This window comes from Atta cephalotes, assembly GCF_000143395.1.
Source record: "Atta cephalotes unplaced genomic scaffold scaffold00041, whole genome shotgun sequence".
Lineage (NCBI taxonomy): Eukaryota > Metazoa > Arthropoda > Insecta > Hymenoptera > Formicidae > Atta > Atta cephalotes.
The window spans coordinates 1,386,817-1,414,336 of record NW_012130105.1 but is presented as its reverse complement, the minus strand read 5'-3'; the positions used below and the strand labels follow the sequence as shown (position 1 = coordinate 1,414,336).

General features: G+C 30.7%; 1 protein-coding gene across 1 annotated transcript in view; it reads right to left on the bottom strand.

Moving 5' to 3' along the window:
- LOC105622184 overlaps positions 1 to 27,520 on the bottom strand; it is a 53,034-nt gene that overhangs the window by 7,906 nt on the left and 17,608 nt on the right. Inside the window, exon 2 of the mRNA XM_012203614.1 lies at positions 5,286 to 5,340. Coding sequence (XP_012059004.1) covers positions 5,286 to 5,340 — 55 coding nt within the window. The remainder of the gene's footprint in view (positions 1 to 5,285; positions 5,341 to 27,520) is intronic.

Genomic DNA, 27,520 nt, shown 5'->3' with positions numbered 1-27,520 from the left:
AGAAGTCCGATCGAGCATTTTTCTGATTCGTCAGTTTTATTCCATTCAATGATCTGACAGTCGTAGCGGGCCATCAGTAAAGCGCTCTCTCGACGTGGGCAGCTTTTATTATCGTCGCGAGAAGATCCGGACCGGATTCGGATTGTTGGATTTTACGAGCGGAAAGTGAATTTCGCGCCCGGGACGTCCGGCGAGGCACGACGCGTCATTAATCGCGTGCGGAGCGAAGCGTATTTTACAGCCTCATGCGGTAACATCAACCGTGATCGCTTACCTCGAAGCGAAACGAGGGAACATGTGCACAAGATAATAACGGACGTTTGCAAGATCCGAATCGAAAGTTTACAGCCGCGAAATATATCCTCTACAACGACACTTTCCTCGATTTCTCGATAAGCAAAAACAGTAACTCTCACTTTCGATCTCGATGGCGGCACGGCAATCTCGGATAGTTTAACGCAAACTATCGGAGAATATAAAGGTATAGGACCAATCTCACTTATTTCAATTAACTTGATCGATTAAATTTCAATACTGACAACTGCAAAATTAAAAACATAACTTTCTGGCAGCTGTGAAGAACGACATTAAAATCGCATTAAAATAATTAAAATAATTAATTTTATGTACTTTGATATCACACATGCAGCAATAATAATTATTATTAAATAGTCCTACTTTCACCATGCCAGAAAATTATGCTTTCTGTTTTGCAGTTGGGAGTACTGAAATTTAATAAGTCATTCTAGTTTGAATCGAAGTTGATAAGACTGGCCCATAAAGGATTATCAAAAGAGATTGTAAAATTTTATCTGAGTATCTCTCTTTATTCTAATTTTATCGTGATTTCACTTTACACTAGGTTACTACATATTAAAGACTGCTTTATATAAAGAATCTAAATGCAGTAGTATAATTAACTTTGACAATGAAATAATAAATATATATTCTATTAAATAACATGACAATATTATACTAAACATTTAATTATTTAAAACATTTATCTATCAACTCTGTTCTTTTTAATTTTATACGAAAAGAACTGTTTTGCTGAAGTAAAAATTAAAAAATTTAACTATAGATACAGATCTAAAAATAATTTTCTCAACCATTACAATATGTAGAACGATTAAATTGGTTGTTAGAATATCAAAACTTTTTATAGCATTGCTTGTTATGTTTAAGATTCCTATATAATTATTTTGATGGCACATGAAATTATTTTTAGATCTGTATGTAACTAAATTTTAATAAATACTTCGTTATTATACAGTCATTCTTTCCGTGTATGGTGATTCGCATTACACAGAATTTATAAATCCTGCAGACCTAAATGTAGGTAAATAAATTTTCAAATTTGACAGTGTGAAATAATAAATGTATATTCTGTTGAATATACATGGCAATGTTATTATTGAGCATTTAAACCGTTTAAAATATTTATATGCTTTTACATTTAATTTGACTAATTTCTTGTACAGCAGCTTTTAATATGTACTAAATTAATGTAATGCAAGTGATCAAATTATTAACATGCTTCACGAATGTCGTATTGATAAGTTCTCGAATAAATTATCCCGTATAATCTCCGAATGTTTCACCTTTGTTAGATATAATTTAATAATTAAATATCGTATTGAAGCTCCTCGCAATAAATCCATAAAACGATAAGCTTTCGTTATCTTTAATCGCGATTACATGGCAAAATTTAGATCGTAAAAAAAACTTGAGAGGAAAAAGTGAGAGGAAAAATAATGTAATCATAAGCATGGAAAATACATGATGATAAATGATATTGCAGAGCCATCAAACAAGTTCTTATTAGTTTATTAAAAAAAATTAGCTCCTCTCGTTAAATGAGTTCGGTATTTAATCGCGTATTTTGTAGAGACTTTAAACTCGAGTGAAACCATACAGTGGTCAAAGTCATAACAATTAAAGTCATAATCGCGGTTACGGTATAATCGCTAATTATTCATTAATAATTAAAATCTAATTACGAAACTATCAGCGTATCGCACATTGCAGCGATAATTACTGTTATCCTTGAATCCTGGTGGAGGAAGATTTATTAGACTCATCATAAGCAACGCGGTCATTTATGCTTTTGATCGTCTTACGGCCTTATTATGTAGTCTGACCGCGGATTAAATCAAAGATGACATAATGATCTAATAATCCGCGACGCGATACGGACCTGCGATATTCCGTTGTATCCCTATTCACTTCCTCCTTCCTACTTTCACCGCCGAGCTTACCTAACTTTATCATCGCTACACGCAATTGATTTCCAAGTTAAATAAAAACTGCATAGAAAACGAACTTACAACAATAGAAGCATTGCGAATTAACGCAGGCGTCTTTAAAATTGACATAATAATTGTAAAAAAAAAAGTCTATAAGTCCGAAAAAAGATTTTGAGAAATGAAAGATAAAAGTAGAAAAAATATATCTAAATAAAAGCCGTTTATTTAATTTTGTTATAAAATAAAATAATGGTTGCTTTTATTCAGATATTTCTTCTATTTTTATCTTTTATTCGTCAGTCTTTTTGTGATAAATGAATAATCATTATGTCAACTTTAAAGTGTTCCCGCGTTAATTATTTTTATTTTGTTATAAAATAAATTAATGACACATTTCTTCGTCCCTTATTAGTATCAAAATTTGTTTAATCTTAGTTAAATCTTAAATTTGGAATAAAATAATAAGTAATAACATTGTTATTACATATGTATTCAAATCACGAAATCAGGGGAAAAATTATCTAAGCAATTCATATTGCTCGAAAATTAAATGAAGTTTGTCGATAATAAATGAACGATGATGATATACAATAAGATACAATGATATACAATAAGAAAATTATACGGTGTGGGGTCATTCAAATTTTGAACGAAGTGTGTCCGAAGGGATTAATCTCGGACCCCCCGAGAGAGGAGCCGGGAATCTGCATGAGGATGACGTGGCGGATCTCAAATTAACGAGTCGTGTGCGAAGAAGCGAAGCGGGACGAAGAGGATGAGACGCGCGTAAGTCAGCTCGAGATGTAATTTTCAGGCAGATGTGCGGCCGCGGAAGGGAGATCATTGCACTGGCAAGGAGCAGCTGAAGTAGCGTGAGAAAATGCGGCCGGATCATCGTCGTCGCGTTGTTGCAAGCGCACGCGGTGCTCGTCCGCTGGCACTCGCTCGGGATGATAGCGACCGAAGGGCAAAGTCAGGGCCGTCGCAATCTCGCCGAGGACAAGGATAAGTGATATGTTACGTCACGAGAAAAAACATTCTTTCTACCTCATGAGGCATCTCGAGAATCATCAATCTTCGCTTCTGTTCTATGTTATTTATCCGGGAAATCCAGATGCTATATACAAGTGGCTTCTGTGTTGTATCGCACTAATCACACCTGTATCTGTGAACTTTAGGTGGTATGAAATATGATTCGCTAACTTTATATATTTATATAATTCAAGAACTATTGTATATTCTTGAGGTTTTGTTGTTATTTTGATATTAGAATTTTCATCTCAAAATGATCTCAGGAATCTACTCTTAAATGTTTATAGGACACCCTGTGTAAAAGCGCGAACTACTCCCTGTCGAGCTTTGTGCCCTAAATAATCTCAGGAGGTTAGAAGTACGACAGGATAATTTGTAGATAGATTAGCAGCGTTAACACGCATCTGTAACACATTTGACTTTCTGGCGCAGTGATTACAATCGAAGAGACATTTTTTTTGAAAGCTTGATAAGTAATTTTTTAAATATTTTTTTATTATAACAAAATTAAATATTAATGATATTATAAAAGGATAATTGATATTATGAAACAAAAATGCAGATATCTGTATTTTTGAAATTTTTCTTATGCGATAATGTTAGAAACAAATAAATAAAACATAAATGATTTCGAATTCCAATATTTGCAATATTTTTTTAAATACTTGAATTGTTTTTAACATTATCATACAGTAAAAGAATAATAATTATACATTTAATTCTGCAGAAAAATAGAAATTTGATTTTAAATTAAACGAATTGAAATTGAAATTGAGATTCAAAAAGAGATAAATATGTGTTTGTTAAAAATAAGATCTTTTGATCTTCAAGAACCGGATAAATATATTTGTAAATAAGGAATAAATCCGCGAGCAAGTATTGCGAGTTTATCGATGAAAATAGCTATGGTTTTTGTGAAAATAACATATCGAACGCGACACAATTAGATACACACGTGTCTCACTAATTCTAAGCGGTAATAAATACGCCAATGTATGGCGCGCTTGATTTACGAGTGGAAAACCGCACTGTAAATTATAGCCAGAGTTATAAAAACTAAGAGCTATAAATTTCCAGAAGTGCAAAACATCCCGAATATGAGAATCCAATTAGAATAATAATTAATAATTAGTAATTAGTAGTACATAAATGTCACGTTTCTCTTCTAAATAAAATCGCGTTTATTTTTTTATGTATGTAGTTCATGCATCTCGTACGCTATTAAGACTATTTCTAGAAAGAAAGAGAAGGGAAACATTAGTTTCACGAAGTACTTAACACTGATGTAAAAATAGTGTAGAGCCGGTGATAATAAACTATGTATGTTAAATTGTGAAAGTTATCGTTTAGACTAAGTGACTAAATAAAAGCAACCACAGAAGTCAGAAAAACAAAACTTCATTGCTTATCATTCGTCATTAAAAATATTACTACATATTAACAAATAAGTTAAAGATAATTCGCACTTTATTCGCATTTATTCCTAATAAATTTTAATTTTTATCAAAATCCTTAATGATTATTTAATGCAAATTGTTGATGAATAAAGATTTTTCAGATAAATTTGTAGTAATTAAAATAACAACAATATCTTTTTTATTAACTTTTACAAGACTTTTAAAAAACGGGAAAGCCACTGGCATAATGGCGTTGAAAATATAATATTTTGAGGCAAGGATACAATGAAATAATGAATTGTAAATCTTACCCAAAGAAAAGTTGTAAAAAAACTTTTTAAAAATAGACTCAATCCTCTAGAGATTAATGTAGATTAAAATTTAAAAGATAAGGTCAAAAAACTTTCGTACAGTCCTAAATTGTCTCATTGACGACTCCTTTATGCTGTGGGATTTCGTCAATGAAACTAAGGTACCCCACTGACTGTATCGAATGAATCTAATCTCGTACGATTGTCATCGTTGATTGCGTCTCATTACGATGGAATGAATGAGGAAGAAAAAATGCAGCGAGACGGGAAGATAGAAAGAATTATTTCAAGTGACTCACCGTTTGTCAAACCGTCGACGTCGTCCGAGTCACACTTGAGACCGTTAGTAATCACCTGAAACACACACGTATACGTATGAACTTGATTAACGGCGGCTTACAGTTAACATAGAGAATCCAAGGAAAGAGATTCCAAGTATTTAACACTGAATGAGCTACTCAGTATATTAATAATTGTACTCTTTCACTTGAAAAACGACAAGTTATGATGTAATTAGCAGATTGACCTATAAGCTTGTAATTTCATCGGCATTAATTCTTGAAATGATTACAGCTGCTTATTCACCATTTTCGCATTCCTCTCTAGCTATCGCAGTCTTTAATTTGTTAATTTTCATGATGTGTCATAAAATTTCGCTTTTCTCTATTATTAAATAATTTGTATCATTAAATTATTCGTTATGTATATAATTAATTTGTATACGGTTTTGTTGAAATATTTAAAAATTGAGCGATACTGATCTGAAAATATAATTTTGTTTGGATCAAAATAATTATGTAGGACGCTCAAACTGATTGATAAAATGTTAAAATTTATTACAATAATTGTCATCTATACTTAATAAAATTATCCAATAAAATTATTTTTAGGTCTGTATCTAGTTAAATTTTTATATAGTTTGACAAAAACTATTATTTCCTTGTAGTATTAAATTATTAATGAATCACGTTCATATTATAATTATTTAACTTTTAGTAATGTTTGATCCTCGAGTCTTCTTTTACAGAAATCTAATACTGGCCAATTTATTATTGAAAAACAGTATAATTAATTACTTATTTGGAGTATTAAAAGTGTTGAACAGTGGTTTAATATTTAAAATAAGCAAGTAATTATTGTCTTTCAGTATTAGTCAGTATTAGATTTCTATAAAGGTTTTCTCGAAACGACTAACAAAGCATCACTTCTTTTGTATTAACTGCGCTCGAAGAAGCAGGGAAGATCAAAAGCCATATTCGTGGGTTCGCGGTTTTCTGTCATCATCGATGATTTCACTAAGATATCGTTCTTACTTGGCTGTACGCCAACGGGATTCAATTACAATTGCGATCGCCGGGCGACTGCCGGGCTTTTGCGAAACGATTGCCATACATTTCCACGGACTCGTGTAAAATCGGATAAAGTCATCGCTTCCGGCTCGTAGATGATGACTAGTAATTGCAGCGGTTTTCCATCCGGCATGCAGGCGGCGTTCACCGCAACACAAGCGGTCGTCTATCATAATCACTATAAAGAATATATAAACATGACGAAAATCAAGTATTACGCATGAGAAACGCATGTTAATCGCGCTGAGATCAACCATCAAATGTATGCTAATGACATGGAATTAGTTATCTGTCTTGCGATGTAACGCGAGAGATACCTACAATCTTGGGAAAGCCGTTCTAATCCTTAAATGCGCAATTTGTTTCCGCTATCCACACGAGAAAATCTTGTCGAGTTTCATGTAGGTCTTGCAACATGAAAGAAATAATGGAGAAAATATCTCTTACTGGCTGATACATCAAGCACAGATATTGTGGAAGGATTATAATTATCTTTACAGAAAATTGATTTACAAGAGAGAGAAAAATATTGTTAAGCTATTTACGCAGCTTAAAAAAATCTTTATCATGTGCACAAAAAGTATTATTCTAAAATATCTAAAAATTTAGCTAGTTTTGAAGAATTATTATATATAAAACTGATTTTGTTAAATTATCAAAATAATTATAACGTAGGAATTTTAAGCACGATAAGCAATACTGCAAAAAGTTTCAATATTATAGCAACCAGTTTAAGTGACCTATATAATTATTTTGTTCAATAAAATTACTTTCAGATTTGTCTAATTAAATTTTTAGATATTTCAACAAATATTTTTCTTCCGTGTTTGTAATCTTTTAAGGAGATACTGTCTAACTTAACCCTTTTGTCAATGCATAATTTTTCACCTTTTTTAATGTGCTTCACAAGATTTTTGCCAATGATGTAAAAGTGAAAATGAGGTAAAGTCTGTGCAAAACTGTTTGTTCTTTATTATTCGAATGTGAGAATTGTAAGAATCATAATAAAATTCCCACAAAAATATAACAATTTTTACTGTTTTTTTAAATATAAAATTGGTGCATTCATTGAGGGAAAGAGATAAAAGACCAGTCAATGTAAAATTTATGCGTCAGAAACAGCCTCGCTTTCATATAACTGGTTATGGAAAATGATGATTATCGGGTTCACGAAAGAGGTATCGAGCTCTGTCTGATAAGTAAATGAAAACATTAATTTACGACGAACATCACGCTCAATGTTGAAGGACCGTTATCGTTAACAGCTTCCGCCTTTGATTTCGATTGTTGATGGCGCTTCTTCGAATGCCACGCGCAAATGAAAAAAATAAAGTAATAATAAACATTTGCAGCGTTATATTCGTCATATTGTCATAATTTTTTACAAAATATTAAAAATAATTTTATAGCAATATGTATAACGATATATAATATAATTAATATGTTATATTTATTTATTTCAACGTATAATTAAACATTTCTTGTTCATTAAGCATTAAGTATTTAAAATTTCAGGCAAATTATGATTTATTTTTTATGTCATAACTTAAGATACAATTTAACTTACAGTTTCATATACTTTGTATTCTATATATATGCATATATTTTGACTTTTCAAATGTTTTTCGTTTTATTATAGTCGTATAGAATTATAAATAGAATTCTGTCATAAATTATAAATTACAAAAGAAAATTGTCTAAATCGAGCAAATTTCATTAATCAGGTTAATCTCTGGTTATAAGCTCGAAAAGACAATATGAAGAGAATAACGCAATAATAGATAATTCGCGCAAATCTTATAGAATAATTTTTTTATCATTCATATGCAAAGCTGCTGAAACTAATACTATGCCAAGGTGCATGTAGGTAACAGGATAACAGGATTATAAAAGAGCACGTGTCGTTTTAGTCATTTCACTGCGACAGACAAAAAACCTGATTTCGCACTATTTTTCCCGTATCCCTTTAACTTCCTCAGAAACATTGGCATATAAATATCACTGCGTTGATAAAGGTGACACAAGTAAAAAATTAGCTTTAGAGTTGCAGTATTCAAATTTTGAAAACTCATGACATAGTTTTAAAGAACAAATATAGATGAAAGTATAACAGAAAGAAAGTGAAGTTACGCATATTTACTATTTCAATTGAAACATTGTTTCAATTCAGAATTTAAAAATGTTCTACTAAAAAGTTAAAAGTTGCTAATTTTGAGATATGTCATTTTTTTATCAACGCAGCAATATGTCCAAATCTAGCTGTTTTTAAATTCTATTGCAACGAAGAAAAATTAATTGAAAAATAAAATTATGATATATTAATTTTTATAATGATATATTAATACAAAATAGCAATATTCTTAATTCCTTTCATTTCTTTCTTCTTCGTTTAATTACTGTAAAATTAAATGAAATAAAATATGATTAAAGAAAAGATTACTTTTTTGTAACTTTAGAAACTCTCTCAAAAAAGGCCAATTGTATGCGCATTTAAAACAATGAGATATGTAAACCACAATCCGATCTGCTGATCATCTAGCGATATATATTTACAAGGCGATCGCCACGATAGATATTCCTTGCATTATCGCGGTGAGGACTATACGAAAATCATCATTTTAATTTGCGAAAGCTGCTAGGAAAGAATCGGGTCACCTAACAAACATATTTAGACGCGAGAAAGAAGCAAACTGTGCCTGCTGAGAGTCAAGGAAAATCAGCTTTGCGTCGTGATTTGCACACAGTTCGACGTTTCTCCTCTTCGCTAAAACGAAACCTAAATCTTACCACCGTATATAGACCGTAAGCAATTTCGCGGAGCATCCATCCACCGAGGTATTGTATGTAACTCGTTGCGGCGAAAGAATACATGTATAGCCGCTAATTGTACCCTCTCGCACGCGTTCAACCGCATGCGTTCAAAAAGTGTTTGGGTTTTCGCCCTCGGTTTGTCGATGGCGCAGCGTTGTTTAGATCGCGTGTGTTTACATATACATGCGGCTACGTAAACGAGTTTCGATTCGGATTCGGTGCGTCGTATAGGGGGACCCATGCCGGGTGTTCTCCGGAAGGAAGTGGAAGGTATTAATATTTCTCGCACGACACCAACAGTACGGGGGGAACGGCAATTGTCGGCGATGGTTACTCAATCTACTTGCATTTGCGTCGCGGCGGGGAAAAAGAATACAAAGCCGAGCTTCCAGCTGACCGAATTTGTTTGGAGGGATCAGCCCTTTGCAGCGCGGAAAAGACTTAATTATTAAAACAATTCTAGGAAAAGAGGAAAAGAGAAAGATAGAAATAGAAATAGAGAACTTCAATGCATGTGGGAAACTTAACATCTTCGTATCGTACTTTTTGTACATTTTAATCGTAAGAAAACGTAGAAGAGTTGAACGAAAGCAGAACTTAAATAAAATTCAATTTCATTAATTTTGAATAAATGATTCTAAATAATATAAAATCAATAAGAAAACTAATTATTAATAGAAGTATAATTTAAATATATTTATATAAATATATTTAAGTATTAATAAAAATAAGATATTTTTAATACTTTTTTAATTATTATTCGTCACTGCTCCATTGATAGATAGCTTATTGATAGCTGTAAACTTTTATATGAAAAATTTATATTAAATCATATTAAAATAAAAATTTACAATAATCATAAATGTAACACTACATGTTCTTTGATTTTAATTTTTATGTTTTGCTAGAAAGAAATAAATATATTAATATATCTTTCAACTCTTTATCAGCCTTCCTAAATTTGATATTTTAGAAAGAGAAAGAGAGAGAGAGAGAGAGAGCAAGTTATTTCATTTTGTCTAAACCGATAATGATAGGAATGCGCAATCTATTCTTATTACGTCTATGGATTGAACATCGATTATATCCATTCGATACTTTGCTCACATCTGACTATTCATAAGTAAAGATTGACATTTTCACAATGAATATTCATCTGTAATGAGTTGTTCATCTAAACAGCCTTAGCTAAAAATATTATAAGTACTTTATGAACTATTATTTAAAGTTTTAATTCAAAAATGATTCAAAAAAGATTTATGGTTAATAAAACCGATTTATTTACTGATATATGCTGTAAATTATCTTTTATTTCAAGAATTTATGTATAATGCCGGTAACCAATAGATAACAATGGAGATAAAAGAATTTCATATAAATAAAAAAAATACAGATATCTAACAATTTTTTGATCAAGATTGTTGATACACGAATATATACGCATTCCATCGTCACGACGCATCCGCTTGTTTCATTCAATGAGACGCGCGTAACATCGCATACAACAATGGGCCGAAGAAAAGTACATTTGCATAAACGCGGCGTGAATGTGGTCATAACAATCTACTTAAGCATTTTTTACGGTACGAAGTTCAAACGAGTTTTCTCCGCGGCTAATTGTAATAAAAGTAATCGCCGTGGCGAGATGAGCGCGAAAGGAAAAAATTGCGAGCCTCAGTCGCATCGTGTTTCAGAAAGTTATGCTCCTCGCGAAGATTATCTCGCAATTGCTTCCAACGCGATTCTCGTCTCGTGGCCTCTTGCCTCCGTTTTATCAGAGTCGTCCCCGAAACGGCCAATTTAACGTTCAAACACCCGGCGTATAAAAGCACGCATTTTCTCTTCGACACAGAGCGATAATTGTCTATGCACTCGCAATTTATTTCCACCACGTCCAGTTATGACTGTTACAAGGCGAAAGAAGTCGAGGCGTGATATCTTTCCATCGCGACCCTGGAAGTGTATCTAGTTCTTATTCATAGATCGCTCGGAAAGATTATACCTCATCATAAATATCGTCTTTTTTTTTATTTCGAATTTTAATGTGTGAAATAAAAAGATGCACAGACTGCTTTGTATTTTTTTTTCCCGCAGGATAAAATTAAGGTAACTAAGATCGCGTAGATAATTTTAATTTTAATTAAACATATAAAACATACATTAGAAAAAAAAATTTAATTTAATTGCCTTCAGCAAAACTATTTAGTTGAGGCATTTTTTAACAGTAAAGTTATTTACATAACAAAAAATTTAGTTACTTTTGCAAAATAATTTCTCTGCTTTATAAATAACAAAAATATTTGTTTGCATCAAATAAACAATTTGCATAAATGCAAATAAACAGTTTGCATAAAATTAATTTTTTTCAGTATATTTTGACTAAAAATTTTTGTTCAATATATTTCAATCAAATTTTTATTGTTACAACAAAATTTTGGTTCATAGAACAAAACATTTTTCCCAGTGTACACTATTAGTGCATTATTTCAATTTGTTTGCTAAAAATGGCTAAAAAGTTCGAAACATGATACACAGATCACTTTTTAATGTAAATGTCCAAATATGATTAATTAAAAAATTTTTTGAAATACTGCACAGTTTACAACACTAATTTCCAATGTCTCTGTTTTATGCATTCTTGTTATTTCGAAGATCTTTCTATTTTTGCTGGTTTTTGTATGTTTGATTGAATGCGACTATGCGACCTCAATCTTTTATACAATTCGATAATTTCTATTAACTTATATGCAATTTATCCTAATTTATATGTGAATTCCAGTTCGGAGCAGATTTGCTCGATTAAAAATATGTGACTGGAAATTGATGAGAGTTCAGAATGTAAAATGGATTTTATCCTATCGATTTTCTAAGCGACTTTATTTCGACTTTATTTTACGTCGAAGATCAGTGATAAAGATATATTTGAAATGAAGTCTAATAGTCCCATTTCACGTCCGCTGTCTATCAAGATTGACAGAAATCTGCAATTCAAAAAGACGTGAGAGCGTTTCCAGAAGAGATCATAAATCTCGCTTATTTCCGTTTACATAACCCACAATAATCGGTATAGTTTTGTTTTTAAAGTCTGTATGTCGAATTGTATGGATATAATTGGCACTACGACGCAGCGGTCGTGACAGAGTGATTTATAATTTCTACAATCTAAATAAAGTCGTTTCCACTGGAGTATCGTACTTAATATAAACTTTAGGACGTGGCGGATATGTGAATATCCTGATTATTTCTCTGAGAATTACTTCTACTTTCGATTTTCTCCGGCCACAGGAGGAGTGCTCGATAAGCAGGAAAGCTATGATGAGTATGCGGATTAAGAAAATAAATTCAGTCAATGACTTCAATAAATATTTAACATTCATGCTCTCTTACTTCAAAAAGCAACATAATTTAAAAAACATCATTTTCGAATTATTTGAGTATCATGAATGAATTGTATAAATATTATTCCATCAATTATCAAAAGTAAATTAACTTAACTCTTCATAAAAAATTGTCAAAAACATTACAACTAAAAAGCGTGGTATCTAAAAAAAATTATCTAAATCATCACAATTAAAAAAGAATGATTTGTGAAACAAAAAATAATATTTAATGATGTTAAGAATATATTTTTTTTTGTCAATATTATTAATTTGATTATTCTTATAGAAATCTAATATTTACTGACAGAATATTATAAACAATTTAATACTGAGAGACAGTAATTAATTATTTTATTTAAGTATTAAAAACACTGTTGTTTCAGTGCTCCAAATAAGTAATTAATTAATTATCTTTTAATAATAATCGGTAAGCATAAGTTTTCTGGATAAGGATAGTCAATAATTTTTTGTCAAATTGAAAAATAGTTCTTCCCTTTTTCTAAGTAATTCAGTTTTTTTTTAATTTACTTTTGAATCACTTTTGAAATAAGAGAGCGATATATAATATTATATTTAGATATGTAATATAAAAAAACCAAAGGAAAATCGATTTTAACTTTAAATGGAACAATTATCAGAATAATTCTTGTTTAAAACCACGTTATTAAAATAGAATTTAATAGAATTTAATAGAAAGTTAAAAATTTGCAGAAGAGCTGTAATTCAAGAAATTTTTATCTACAATAAAGGCATCGGAAAATTTATAAAGATAAAAACTTAACACAAAAAATTATACGCAAAATACGTGTCCCTCGCGCCCACGCGAATTATATTTTTCACCTTTTCCTCTACCTTTGATACACGAGATACGTGCGTTTACACACGCACAGTTTTCTCTTTGACAAAAACCTTCTTCAGTCGAGCCAAGTTTGTGGAAATACCAATTTTGCCTTAAGATGCGCGATCGATTTTCCGTGACGATCTCATTCGCAATGGGTGTGGCCAACATCTCTTCATCTCCTAATCTCGCGCGTATCGACTTGACGTAATGAACTATAATTTCTTGAGTCTTGAACAGGTTGTGGGATAGAATCGGGTCCACGGAAGCGCTTTCTCCCGGTGGCTCTTCCGGTGCTTCCTCCTAATAATTTATGGCGAGAACCCGTTCAGCTGCTCGCACAACTTACAAGTTGCGAAAGAGTCGGCGTATAAGATATTAGACACGCATAACATCCGCGATAATTACGTCTCAGCAACGAAGGCGTGGTTATCATTAAGCGAAGTATTTTTAAGACTTAAGACTTAAGATTTTTGCCTCGTTATATTTAATATTGATTATCTTCTGTTCCATATTAATTTAATACTCAATTTAAATGGACAAAACTTGTTTATTTTTATGCTCGTTTTAAAAGGCCTTATGGCTTGAATTTAATCTAAAATGTACGTTATAGATATAATATATATATATATATATATATATATGCGTAATGGCATTGCACGTTTATAAATAGTGACATAATACTTAGACGATGTAAGGCATAATATCAGTTTTATAATTAAGACAAGCACGCGGAACTATTTGTGTGCTCAGTAAGTCTTGCGTAAGTTTTGAAAATTTTAACTGCGTTGCCGACAGTTTGACGACGCGTCCGATATTGCGTCGTTTTCGAAAGAGGAACCTTAATGATAATGATGATAATCATCGGGAATGACCGATTAAACACATCTGTGATATCCGGCGCCGCGATAATCAGGATGATCACAGTGATCACACCTCTTTCATAACATTTCAATCATATTTATACAAAAAATATGTTACATATGTAGCAAGTGTATGTATACATAGTGAATGCAAAGAAAGTATTCGTACAAGTGAGATCTTTTTTAAAAAAATTTATTGTTAGAAAATAAACATTAATTAGCAATTTATTAGTAAATAAAATAGATTGTAAAATAAATTTTTCAAATGATTTTATCTAAAAAGATATGTAATAATTAAAATACATTATATATTACTTCTTAATAATAAGTAAAAATGAAAAATTGTACATTATAAATGTACATTATAAATTGTTTTATTTGCATAAATTTTGTTTTATATATATATATAAGTACAAAAGTACAGTAAGAAAAGTTTCTAATTATATATATAAGATCATAAACACGATTTTCGCAAAGCTTCTGTTCTGTTTGTATTAAGACAAAATGTATTTATTGTTAATTTGATAACAATAATTGTACATTAATAATAATTGTACATTGATAATTAATGTTTATTTTCTGCAAATATAAATTTTAAGTAAAAATTTCTATTGTGAATACATTTTGCATTCACTTTAAAAGTAAATCCTTATATTTCTTTTAGTTCCATATGTACCTCGGCCTTGTTCTTTTTTCGCTTCTAATTCGATAAAGAGACAAATTGCAAATTGTTAAAAATCTAGAGCGAAATATCTTCTGAATTCCAAAAATTCTCAAATTTTCGTTTATTTAACAAATTATTTACGGTTCTTTTACGTTTTACAGTTACGTTCCACTTTATAAAGAGATTGAAAATTGTATGCGTCAATGAAGCGTTTCAAATGAGATATTTTTAGAATTTGCGACGTAAAAATGACGTTTTTCACCAGTCGAGAATATATGGCGAGCGAAGGTCCTCCAAAGGCAATGTTTATCGGCAACGAGATCGGTCAAGGATGCTCCGATAAATACGGAATTTGTGCTCATGATGGCGCATCAGTTTTCGTCCGCTCCGTTGATTATTATCAACACGTTCGCTATCAAGAACTAAGGGTAACGGTCAACATGATGCTATAAATGCTTTGAAGTATTCTTTGATTGATCTATTAGTAAAATTCTTTCTTTTATGATTGGTCAATTAAATGCTTCAAAGTATTATATTTGTAGTGAGACTTTGACCGTGTTAGAAATGGAAAACCACACTGAAAAAAGAAATATTTAATTTTAAGATATTAAAACTTTTTAAGATATTACAACTTTTTCAATCGACAAAACACTTGTTTGGATTTAAAACGCATAATGTTTTAGATCTAAACATGTAGTGTTTTGTTTATTTAAAAAGTTTAAAACTAAAACATCTTTAAGTGTTTAAAAAATGGGGACAAGAATAAAACACTTTTCTTGTTACAGTACAATTAATATTTTTACTTAATTTCTTTATTAAGTTTTTGATAAATCAAATTTTGAAAATGCCTAGAGTTTTTTGCCTAGAAATGTCTAGAATTTTGCTTTGCCTTGAAAATATCTAGAACTTTGAAATCGCTAGAGCTTGATTATTAATTACTATTGATAAATGTTGCACATACATGATATTGATGTACGAAATCGAAAGCATATATCATATGTAGTACATGTATTAACGGTCAGAATGTACGATGCGGTTATCTCAATATGAAAAAAAGTATGCCAAGTATTTGCAATTTTGATTGTAGAATCTCTCGCGAAAGGCAAAGATTTTCTACCAAGCTTTAAATCTTTCGAGGAATTCGACAATCTTTCAAATATTCTCAAGAAATTTTCATAAGTAATGAAGATTCTCAAAATATTTTCGAGACTCTCTCGCACAAGATAAAGCGCTTTTAAACCGCCAGCGAGTCTTTAAATAGCTTCGGAGTTCCTGCAAGCAATTACAATCTAAATACTTTCGAATGTACCACGAACAGTAACGGTTCTTTAAACGTGTTTACGCATAGTTCCCGCAAGCAGTGAGAATCCTGTAAATGTTACCCTGAAATCCTTCGCACGTGGCAGAGGATCGTCCTTCAAGGGGCTTTCAAGAGAAATATAATTGAAACAATTCTCACGAACATGACATCGCAGTAATCATGTTTAAGTGACATAATTATCAATCTATCAATATTAACTCCCCAGAGCTGATGGATTTATTTGACCCATACAATTACAAATCTCTTGAACAAAAATGTTAAACAATGTAATATTCTTTATGTTACATTTGCAAATTTGGATTATTATTATTAAAATATACTCATCATAGAAAAAACAATTTAATTCCCTAACAGATCTGGAAATAACTTTGTTGGAGTATCAAAATAATTACGTAGAAAATTAATAAGTAATGTTGCAAAAAATTTAGACATTCTACTAAACTAAACTAACTTGAACGTTCTACGTAATTATTTTAATAGTTTAACAAAATTATTTTTAGATCTATAGCTATTTTTTAGATAATTTAGTAAAATTGTTTTTTTCACGTAATATTCATGTTTTTATATTTATATTTATAGAAAAGTTATATTATTTTAATTTTGAAATTAATTACATAAAAAGGATAATTTTACGCTAAAATATTAAAAAATTTAGTTAAATACAGATCTAAAAATAAAATTATAAGACAGATCTAATAATTTTGTTAGACTATCAAAATAATTACGTAGAACGTTGAAACTGATTGCTAAAATATCAAAACTTTTTGAAACATTATTCATTATGCTTAAGATTCCTACATAATTATTTTGATGGTCCAACAAAATTTTTAGATCTGTATTTAACTAAATATTTTAAATATTTTAAATATTTTAGCGTAAAATTAATCTTTTTGCATCGAAGAGTTAAAAATAATAACAAAATCAGAGTTGGCAAAAGATAATGTTTTTCTTTTAAAGAACAAAACATTGTATTTTTTTAAACATATTTTTAATGCATCATATATGCTTTATTAAATGCTTAATAAATAGATTATAAAAAATATACAAAAAACATCAATTAAATATACTTTAAACGGTTTAAAATATGATTTTTATTAACTCTGCAAAATCGGGCGTAAATATGACGAGTACATACCGATTACGGCCACGTCGCCGGATCGCCGTTAACCGCACTGTTTTGATCTGTCACGCAGCGGCAGCAGTGCGAAAATATCTCGTTACTTTTACTCTTATCCGCCCGCGCGTGTTATGACGTGTTTGCCACACGCTCTCGCACTCGAATTTACAACCCACTCGTTCGAGCGCGCGACGCGAACTGACTGACAGCCGCCGCGCGACCGAGACGGGCACACAGAGACGCGCGAGGTGAGAGGATGGGCTCGGCGAGCACGCGACCCCGTGGGTGCGTTGTAACGGGTACCTCGTACGCTATCTACGCACCTCCTACGGCAGCAACGGCCGTGAATCCGCTGACATTCACGGAAAATTCTACAAAGAAGACCTTACAAGGGTAAAGAGAGAAAAAAAATCATGTACTTGGCGTCGCGACGGTTGATACCTGCCTGCCTTTCTATTTTTATGGGACGTGCAAATAGTATAGGTACTCGACTCTCAAGGATAGGATTCTGTTTGCGTGTTTAAGGACCTTGCTCTAAAAGAACCTAAGGTTTAAATGGATGAAAATAGAATATTTAATAATAATTTGCACATAAATTCTTCATAATTTCCATTCATTTAAATAGAGATGAATAAAAGTTTTAAGAAAATGGAATATATAATAATACATGTAGGTATAATTTATCCTTTCTCGAAATGTGCGAAAGCGTAACAACTTGGAATTTTATATTTTTAAATTTACGATAATTTAATTCTAAGACGGCAAAGTTGAATATATGAAATATATAAACGCGTCTTTTAGATCTTTTTCTAAATAATATTGTGAATGTAATATTATGAATGTAATATGATATTTTTGCGTCACTTTTGAAATGTGTGAACGATGCAGAAGTATCAGTATTTAACAACAATTTGTGCCGAGTAAGATTTTTTTTATAATATCAATCCACTTTGTAGGAACGAATAAAAGTTTTTAAAAGATAATGGAAAAATAACATGAGCATGTGTTGTTTATTCTATCTTGAAATATGCGAAAGCATAACAGTCTGGATTCTTATTCCTAAAGATAAATTAACTCTGAGAGTTGGATATGAATGAAACAATTTTCTTTGTTTTGAATATTTCCAGGAAGAAATTTTCTTTCTTTTAAACGTAATGCACTTCTGTGTCACTTTTGAAATGTGTGAACGATGCAAGAGTATCAGAGTATGAAAAGAACAATTTTGCTAAAGTATTTAAAAAGATACAGCTTTAATTAGATACAGCTTTGAAGATCAATTTGTTAGATCATCAAAATAATTATGTTATAGCAAGCTAATCGCTAAAATGTCAAAAACTTTTCGCAGCTGTTCATTATCCTACATCAATATCCTACATAATTATCCTGCATAATTCATTATCCTATATAATTATTTTGATGTTCTAACAAAATTATTTTTGAATCTGTTTTTGAATCAAGCTCAATTTTTACACTCAGAGAAAAAATACAGTGGTAGCAATTATAAAGATGACAATTCTATCAAATTAATATATATTAAAAATATTTTATTTATTACAACTATAAAATATTTTATTCAACAATATATTATTCTATATTAATTCTATACACATAAAACTTATATAATATAGTTGTCACTTTTATTATAGCTGTCGTTATTATGTTTTTCTCTGAGTGTAGATTTTAGCAAAATTGTTTTTTCCGTGCAGTTATATTCAACAATAAATTTACGTTCAGGCAAGTTTCTTTATAATTTCAATCCTCTTATGTAGAGACAAAAATTTTTAAAAGATGGAAGAAACACATTTTACTTTCTCGAAATGTACGAAAACATAACTTGAAATCTTATATTTCTAAATTTACTTTAAAACTTCTTTCTAATAAAGTGGAGTATCTCTTATAGAAATTTAATACTAATACTGGTCAGTTAATCACTTATTTTCAATATTAAAAGTACTGTTAACAATTCTCAAAATAAATGAAATTAATTGGTCAGTATTTTAGTATTAAATTTCTACAAGGGATGTCAAACAACTTTCCGCGCTTTGGCTATTTCCTGGAAGAATAAGAAATATTTTCTTTCTTTTCAACGTAATGCGATACTTTGGTACAAAATGTGTGAATGGCACAGAAATACCAGCGGCTAGAAAGACACATGCCAGATCTCTGCTTATCGGACTGTATTGCAGGCAGTAGTTCTATAGTTTCACGGTGCAGAGATTATAGAATTTACGGTCGTGGGAACAGGCAAGAACAATCTCGTCGTTACAATTATTTCTCGCTTTTAAAAGGTGATTGACAAATGCGGTTAATTATAGCACATCCAGCTATCGATTCAGATATTAATCACGATCATGATTTCATTCGATCCGTTTTAGCGTTATCAAGTGCTATTTATCTAATGTACAGACCCTTTAATCAGAGTTTAGAGCCGCGTTTTGCGTAGGCAGAGTCTAATTTTAGCAAAATTACGTGAGAAAGAAGGACAAACATTCACTATTTCTCTATCTTTTTATTTCTATGTTTTCTTCTCTCTCTCTCTCTCTCTCTCTCTCTCTCTCTCTGTCTCCCTCTTTTTCTCTCTTAAGAATTGATAAAACAAAGCAGATTAATCAAAAGTAGCTGTTTCATTGACTTTGATTAAAGGGTCTTTAATCTAATGGAATTGAAAGTGATACCTTCAATTTCTTTCTCGATAATAAAGAAGGTCTTTTTTTTACAATCAAAATGTATTGTATTCCTTCCTTTTTCCCGGAAAGGGAAATTTTAAATAACATTTATACCTTTTTTCTTTGCCAGTCGATTTCGTAGAAACGATACGCGATGTGCGTATACATCAAACATTCACTTGTGATTCATAATACCGCAATAGTCTGTAACACACTAGCAGCAAATCGTCAGTTCTCCTAACAACGTCGATTGTTATCGTGCTATTATCGATACCAAGTGATTGCGGATAATTTACTTCTTGGACGTACGCTTTGGAAAATCAAACGAACGAATCGAGAACGAGGAAAAAAAGGATCGACACTCGCCGAGATCGTGCGTGCAACTGAATCTTAACCGAGAAAACGTGCTTGCCATCGAAAGCACCTGTACCACCGACATACACTTTCACTCTCTCATAATCGACAATAGATCGTTTGAACGAGTTGATTCGTGGAACTTTTTTCTAGTATGCCGACATCGAATTATCAATATTATCAAATTATTGAATTATCAATATGACTAAAGGCCTTATGAACATAATAATATATTATTGTATGGAAAAATGATTTTCCAATAAGAGAAATAGAGTATCGGAATCATTTTACTTCAAAAATAAATATGAGAGAAAAATAAAATTAAGAATATAACAATAAATATTAGAATGATGTGAATAATAAAACTGTGATATTCTCGTGAATCATTAAAAATGAAACTCGAATTCTATTATTATGAATTATTGTTATGTTTGCTTCTACAAAATCATATTAACCGAGTGCCAAAGTTTGGAAAAACTGCAGTTACGATAGAACTTCACGATGTACAGCTAGAATGATCTAAAGTTCAGGAAAGCTTTATTGGACATTATAGCTAATTGAAAAGTTACGGTGCATCACTTGATCGCGATGACAAATGACAGTTGCATTAAAACGTCGATAAATTTGTGTTGATCTAATTAAAACTCAATCGAATCTCTTGCGAGTACATATACTTATAAATGCTAATCCCATTCACTTATAAAATTTAACATATTGAACATTTTTCTGATAGTATACTCCATCTCTTAAAAGCAGAAAATTACACGAAAATTAATTTTCAAACTTAAAGAAATACAATTTTGATAGTTACATTAGAATACTTTTAATAAATACAATAGTTTCAGAATGTTTGATCTGGGAGTATAGGTCAGAGATATCCTATACAAAAAAGTACCGAAAATTGGATAATAAGAATATTTTGCATTTCCACGCTGCAAATGCGAGGCGAATTGTCCGAGAGATCGAGACTAATCGAAAAGCTGCGAGATGTTTTTCAGCATTGAACAGCGGAATTTCTGTCGCCTTATAATTCATAGCGCCTTTCCCTTACATGACTCCATAATTTAGAGCATTTTAGAAATTAGACATGCGCTACTGCATATCTTATCTATGCTGTTTATCCTATGCGTCTATATGCAGAACGAGCATGACCATCGATGAAAGTCTATGAGAGGGCTATGTTAATTGCGGATAATCACTTGTGATGCACAATATTGTGCTCAATGTATGTAATTTATACATAGAGAGTAGCAATTAAAAGAAATAATCGTAAGATATACATGCATGGAAAAAAACGATTTGGCTAAAATATTTTAAAAAAAGTTCAGTTATAGAAATAATTATTAATTATGTTAGACCATTAAAATAATTATAAAATATCAATAAATTTCTGCAATAATTTTCTGCAAAAAATTTTCACATTTGAGCAACAGTTTGAGTGTCCAATATAATTATTTTGATAGTCCAATATAATTACTTTCAGATTTATATCTGGTTAAAATTTTAAATATTTCAGCATAATCTTTTTTCTATTTCTAACACGGAAAAATTAATAAATTAATTAGTATCTATTTAAATATATAACATGTATTAAATGTAGATAATTAATAATTAATTAGTTTCCACATAGAAAGAACGTTTTTGTGAAATTTCATTTAGCTCGATACGGATGAAAAAAATAATTTTGTATAAAACTATCAAAATAATTATATAGGTTACTCAAACTTCAAAACTTTGATAGAATATCAAAACTTTTTATAGTCGTGTTTATTATACTTAATTTAATTTCCTATCTAATTATTTTTCTTTTTTATCTATCTATTCAAGCAGAACCGTTTTTAATAAAAATTAAAAAAAAATTGAATAAGTTAAACTCAGATGAAATTTAATTTTGACGGAAATGAGTATAAAAGGTTTTTGATAAATTTTTACAATGTTGCAAAAAGTTCTCATACTCTAGTAACCAATTTGAGTATTTTACATAATTATTTTGAGTGTCTCATATAATTATTTTGTCCAACACGATTATTTGTAAATCTGTATATAATTACATTTTCAGATACTTCAGTAAAATCTTTTCATATAAATCCTTCATACTAAACGATGAAATTTTGAATTAAAAAAATCGTGTTAACTGATTTCGGTCCTTTTTTCGCATGCAAGAGTAATATGCTGTTAGCGACGTAATATGCAAATTGACAGAGTTTATTGAATGACGAATGCTGCGGTTAGGACGTTCTCTCTCTGATGACGAACGACTCTGGTCGATTGAACATGCGTATACTCTCGTGTGCATTACGGTGCGACGTGACGCGACGCGATGCGATGCGTTCGACCGTTTAGAAAGCGAGCGTGCGTCGCACTCAGCGCGAATAGCTTTGTTTTCTCGCCTTCCTGAGAATCGGGAAAAGCGAAACCGAATGTGCGTGCATATATGCACTTCCCTACCCTCCACGTCGCGTGAAAAGACAATGAGGAACGGCAGCGTACTACCGGTAGTCGTGCAACCGCGCGATATCCAACAGAATTTCTATCTTCGATTGATATCAAAGGGAGAGGAACGTTTGGCTCGTCGCCCTGAAATGAAGTTGATTTAACAGCGTAAAATAACAGTTAGGAGAAGGAAGTAATTCTTTCTATAAGACTTGGAACGGCGCTATCAGACAAAATAGTGTACAGATTAACAAACAAGAGATAATTTTTAGAGATTTATGTACAGTCAATTATATAAAAAGAATTTACAATATTTATTACAATATTTTTTTAGTATTTATTTATAATTTACTATTTAAATACTTATTTAATTTATTTAACTTATTTAATTTATTTAATAAAGTAGTAAATATATAAAAAAATATTATAATAAACATTGTAAATCCTTTTTATGTACTAAATATATACAAATCTAAATAATATCATTTGTTCATTAACATTAATTTGCATAAGATTGTACTTTTGTTGTTTATAGCATTAGAAAGTTTGGGAAATAAAAAGATTTGCTGCATGTAAAACAAATTAATATAACTGTCGGCGAGAAAATTACGTTGTCTGCATTTGCATTATCTTTTTCATTTTTAACATTTTGTTATGAAAAAGTTTCTGATATCCAATATTAATGAGAAAGTCTGAGCGTTCGCTATAGAGATTTCGAGCATCCAAAAAATCAAAATAAAATATCCGCCAGACGGACAGTTACAAATTATGGTTCATCGATCACCTTAATTATCATCGTTTCGCAATTGTCGCTCTTTATACGTCGCTTTTTCAAATCCTAATCTGTCCATTTCATGCGCTTGTACTATATAGTAACAACATTGCATTGGCAACACGAGAAATCTTGTCTCCTTTTTGAGCCGCGATAATAAATTATCGTTTTTGCCGTCGTTAACGTGCCGCTGTGCATCTCGCCAGGGTTAAGCTGTAAAAGTCATGTAATCGTAAATATATAAATTTAAGTCTATAAATCCATATAAATGTATATGAATTATAAAATGCTACGTTAAGAATCTTTAAATCCTCAACGGAAACGAATCCATAAAATCAAGAATGAATGAAATATGCTCGCCGTAAATTATTCATATCTTACGTATAACTCTTCGCTCTTTTTCTTCAATAAAAATATCCATTATTCAAAATATTCACGTCATAACATAAATTTCTCGTTACGCTTTTCAATTACAATTTTAATAAACGACACGCTAATCCAATAATACTAAATTCTTGAATTATTAATGTAGGCATTCCCAAAGTGTAGGTCGCGACTCATTAGTGAATCCCAAACTGGTTTTTGGTGAGAAAATGTTAGAATATTGAATTACATTTCATTATATTAAGAGTACTGTTCCCTATCACAATTTTGTACATGTGTGAAATTGATTTTTCAGCGATGATAAGAATTAAAATTAAATTGCGATATTTTAAGTATTAATTATCAAACTTCTTGCACCTGAAAATGATTCATATCAATACCGACATTAAGACTATTATTAATAGATGTAATAAACAAGCGCATTTTTTACATAAATTTAATATATTTGAAAAAATATACTAATAAATGTATTTAATAAAAAAAAAAATTTTAAAGGAAGAATAAAATTAAGTATAAATAAATAATCAATTTCCAACTTTTCCGTATCCACTAAAACTAGGTGGATCACGGAGTTGGCTATTTCAAAAAGTGGGTCGCGATTCAAAAAAGTTGAGAAATTTTATATTAATATTATACAATAGTTCGTAACTAGTATATGAAATATTAAAAAAAATTTTGTATTTAAATTTAAAATATTTGTTGTACATATATATGTATCTACATATATATGATATAAAAAATATTTATATGTATTTATATGTATTTATATATGTATGTGTATATTTAATTGATTGACGATTTTTCTTATGACAAGCCAACATACTTTCCAAGCATTCACGAACGTGTGAAAATTACAATCGTGATCGCTTCTCGTTCGCGAGAGACAATTTTATGAAAATCAACGAAAATTAGCGTGCGCGGTTCTGCTCTCACAGATAAATTTTCCCACGCAGAACGAATTCTTAAACCTTAAAACGTCGCCTTCACGCGTCGTAAAGTTCTTGTCGACAAAGGTAATGTCCCAAACGCTCACTATCGTTAGAAAGTAAAATACCAGAAGACAAGTCGCGGAACAGTCTTCTGCCATCGTGCTGTTAAATGTCGCCGGTAGACAATAGCGAAATGTATCTTGAGGTGACAGGCTCTCACTTCCCTCGATGGAGCGGCAACTCCTCGACTTACACGGACGTGTCTAGTAATAAAAGTTGCTTCCGAGCGAGTCCAACACATCTGCAGTTATGCAGATTTTCAATCTGAATTTTCCGTGTTCCGATAAGAAAATGCTACTTGCGCATTATTTCACAATTACGAACGTGACAATGAATATGAGAAGCTGGCCTTTGTTTGTTTGTTATTGACTGCAGAATTATTTTTTGCATCCTCTTTCATTCACTTTTGACTTTATAAATTCTACGTTAAGAATTTAAAGATTCTTAACCTAGAATTTTTTTTAACGTATGAATTTATATACTTCTAATTATTATTTAAGACTTAAATTCTTCAGACTTTAAATTTTTGATTCGCGGATTATTAGTCTTTTATACGAATAGTTTTGTTGAAATCTAAAATATAAAAATTTAGCTACACTAAAAAAAATTTATGAAATCTTAATTTTTTTTGAACAATACTAACAATAACTAAACATTTATTTACAATAAATAAATATTTATTTAATAAAAAAATGATAGTTAAATCAAATTAATAATTTTTATGTCAAATGAATACATATTTACATTTAGTAAATATTTATTTAAAATTCAAATAAATATTTAAAATTTAGTTTTTTCAAATAGATATAAATCTAGAAATAATTTTGTTGGACCATCAAAATAATTATGTAGAATACTCAAACATTGTTGCAAAAAAATTTTAACATTTTAATAATCAGTTTGAGTCCTTCCTTATATATATTATTTTGATAATCCAAACAAAATTATTTTCAAATCTGTATCTAGCTAAATTTTTAGATATTCCAATAAAATCGTTCTTTCAGTGTAGATTCTGTGATTTTTATAAAGATTGGTTTATAATATCTTCAGTTTAACAGACATGAAATATACTCATTTGGAAGTTCGAGCTTCGTCTCTCTGTTTGCAAAAATATTTAATTTATACTTATATGCATTATAACAGAAATAGAATTTTACAAAAGTCAAGATTGATCTTATACAACTCGTTTTCACTATAAACGTTTCCTTAAATTATATCGAAAAGCTGCGATTTTATTATAGGGCAGAAATAGCATTCTTGTTGAATGCGTACCACGGAACTACCGCGTTCGCTTTTTTTTTTTCATATGTACGAATCAAATAATAGACGTCGCTGCGTAGGAAAGTGTTAATGCACGGTTATTGCGAAGCAAAGCGCCTATCAGTATGGTAACGACGGAGTCATTGAAGTGCTACCAAATTACAGCTGTTCCTCGCTAGCGTTCGTGAAATCAGCATGTTGTCTTTCTTCCGTACTGTAACGAATCCGTCACTGGACTATGACATATATGAAATACACAATCATAAAATTATAGAATAAACTATCTAGCAATTTCTTTCCTCTTGAAAATAATAAGCCGACAGCTTTTGAAGCATCGACGTTGTTCCTTCCGCAATTCAAAAGATCGTAATTCAATTATATGATTCCTATTCAATTTTGGAGTTTGCTTCGTTTCAACAGAATTCTATACGAAGAAGAAATGATTTTGCTGAAGTATCCAAAAATTTAACTATTAGATCTAAAAATACTTTTTAGACCAAAATAATTACGTAAGAATTTGAAACATGATGAATAATTATGCTACAGAGTTTTCTTGCAACCAGTTTGAGTGTTTTACATAACTATTATGATGCTCTAAAAATATTATTTTCAAATTTGTATCTAGCTAAATTTTTAGATGTTTCAGCAAAACCGCTCTTTCCATGTACATTAAAAAAAAAAAGACATAGTGACATATAAATATAAAAATGATAATTATATAAATTTTATAAATAAAATAAATTCATTTCGTAATTATTACAATTATAAAATAGTTCATTCAATTATGTATTATACATTAATTCCACATATAAATTTGTATATAGTTATTGTGATCACAATTTTCTCTGATCGTAAATGTAACAATTAGATTTAATACGAGATATGTAAAAAATTTGCAATATCTAGTTAAATTCAATAATATCGTACTCTAATTAGTTTGGTAATTGAATTTAATTTATTAACCTTTTATAATCGGTTAATAAATTAAATTTACAATCTGCTAGGTATAATTATTCATATTAATCAATTCGTACCGTTGTATCTTGTATATTCAATCAAAACGAGTCTAAGAGCGTTCGGTTCGGAAGTGAACACCTGGCGAATCCTGCACGCCACGTTTCTCTGCGGTGGATTATGTAAAACAAAAAGTACCGGTCCAACAGGATCGCCCGCAACATTCTATCGTTGGAGGAAGAGAGAGAGAGAGAGAGAGAGAGAGAGAGAGAGAGAGAGAGAGAATGAGTAGGAGGAGGGTGGTGTGTATATTGCTATCGTCGTCTCGTAGTACCCGCGTAGTCGACACGAGTGAGACGACTACGTACGTTTTAGGTTT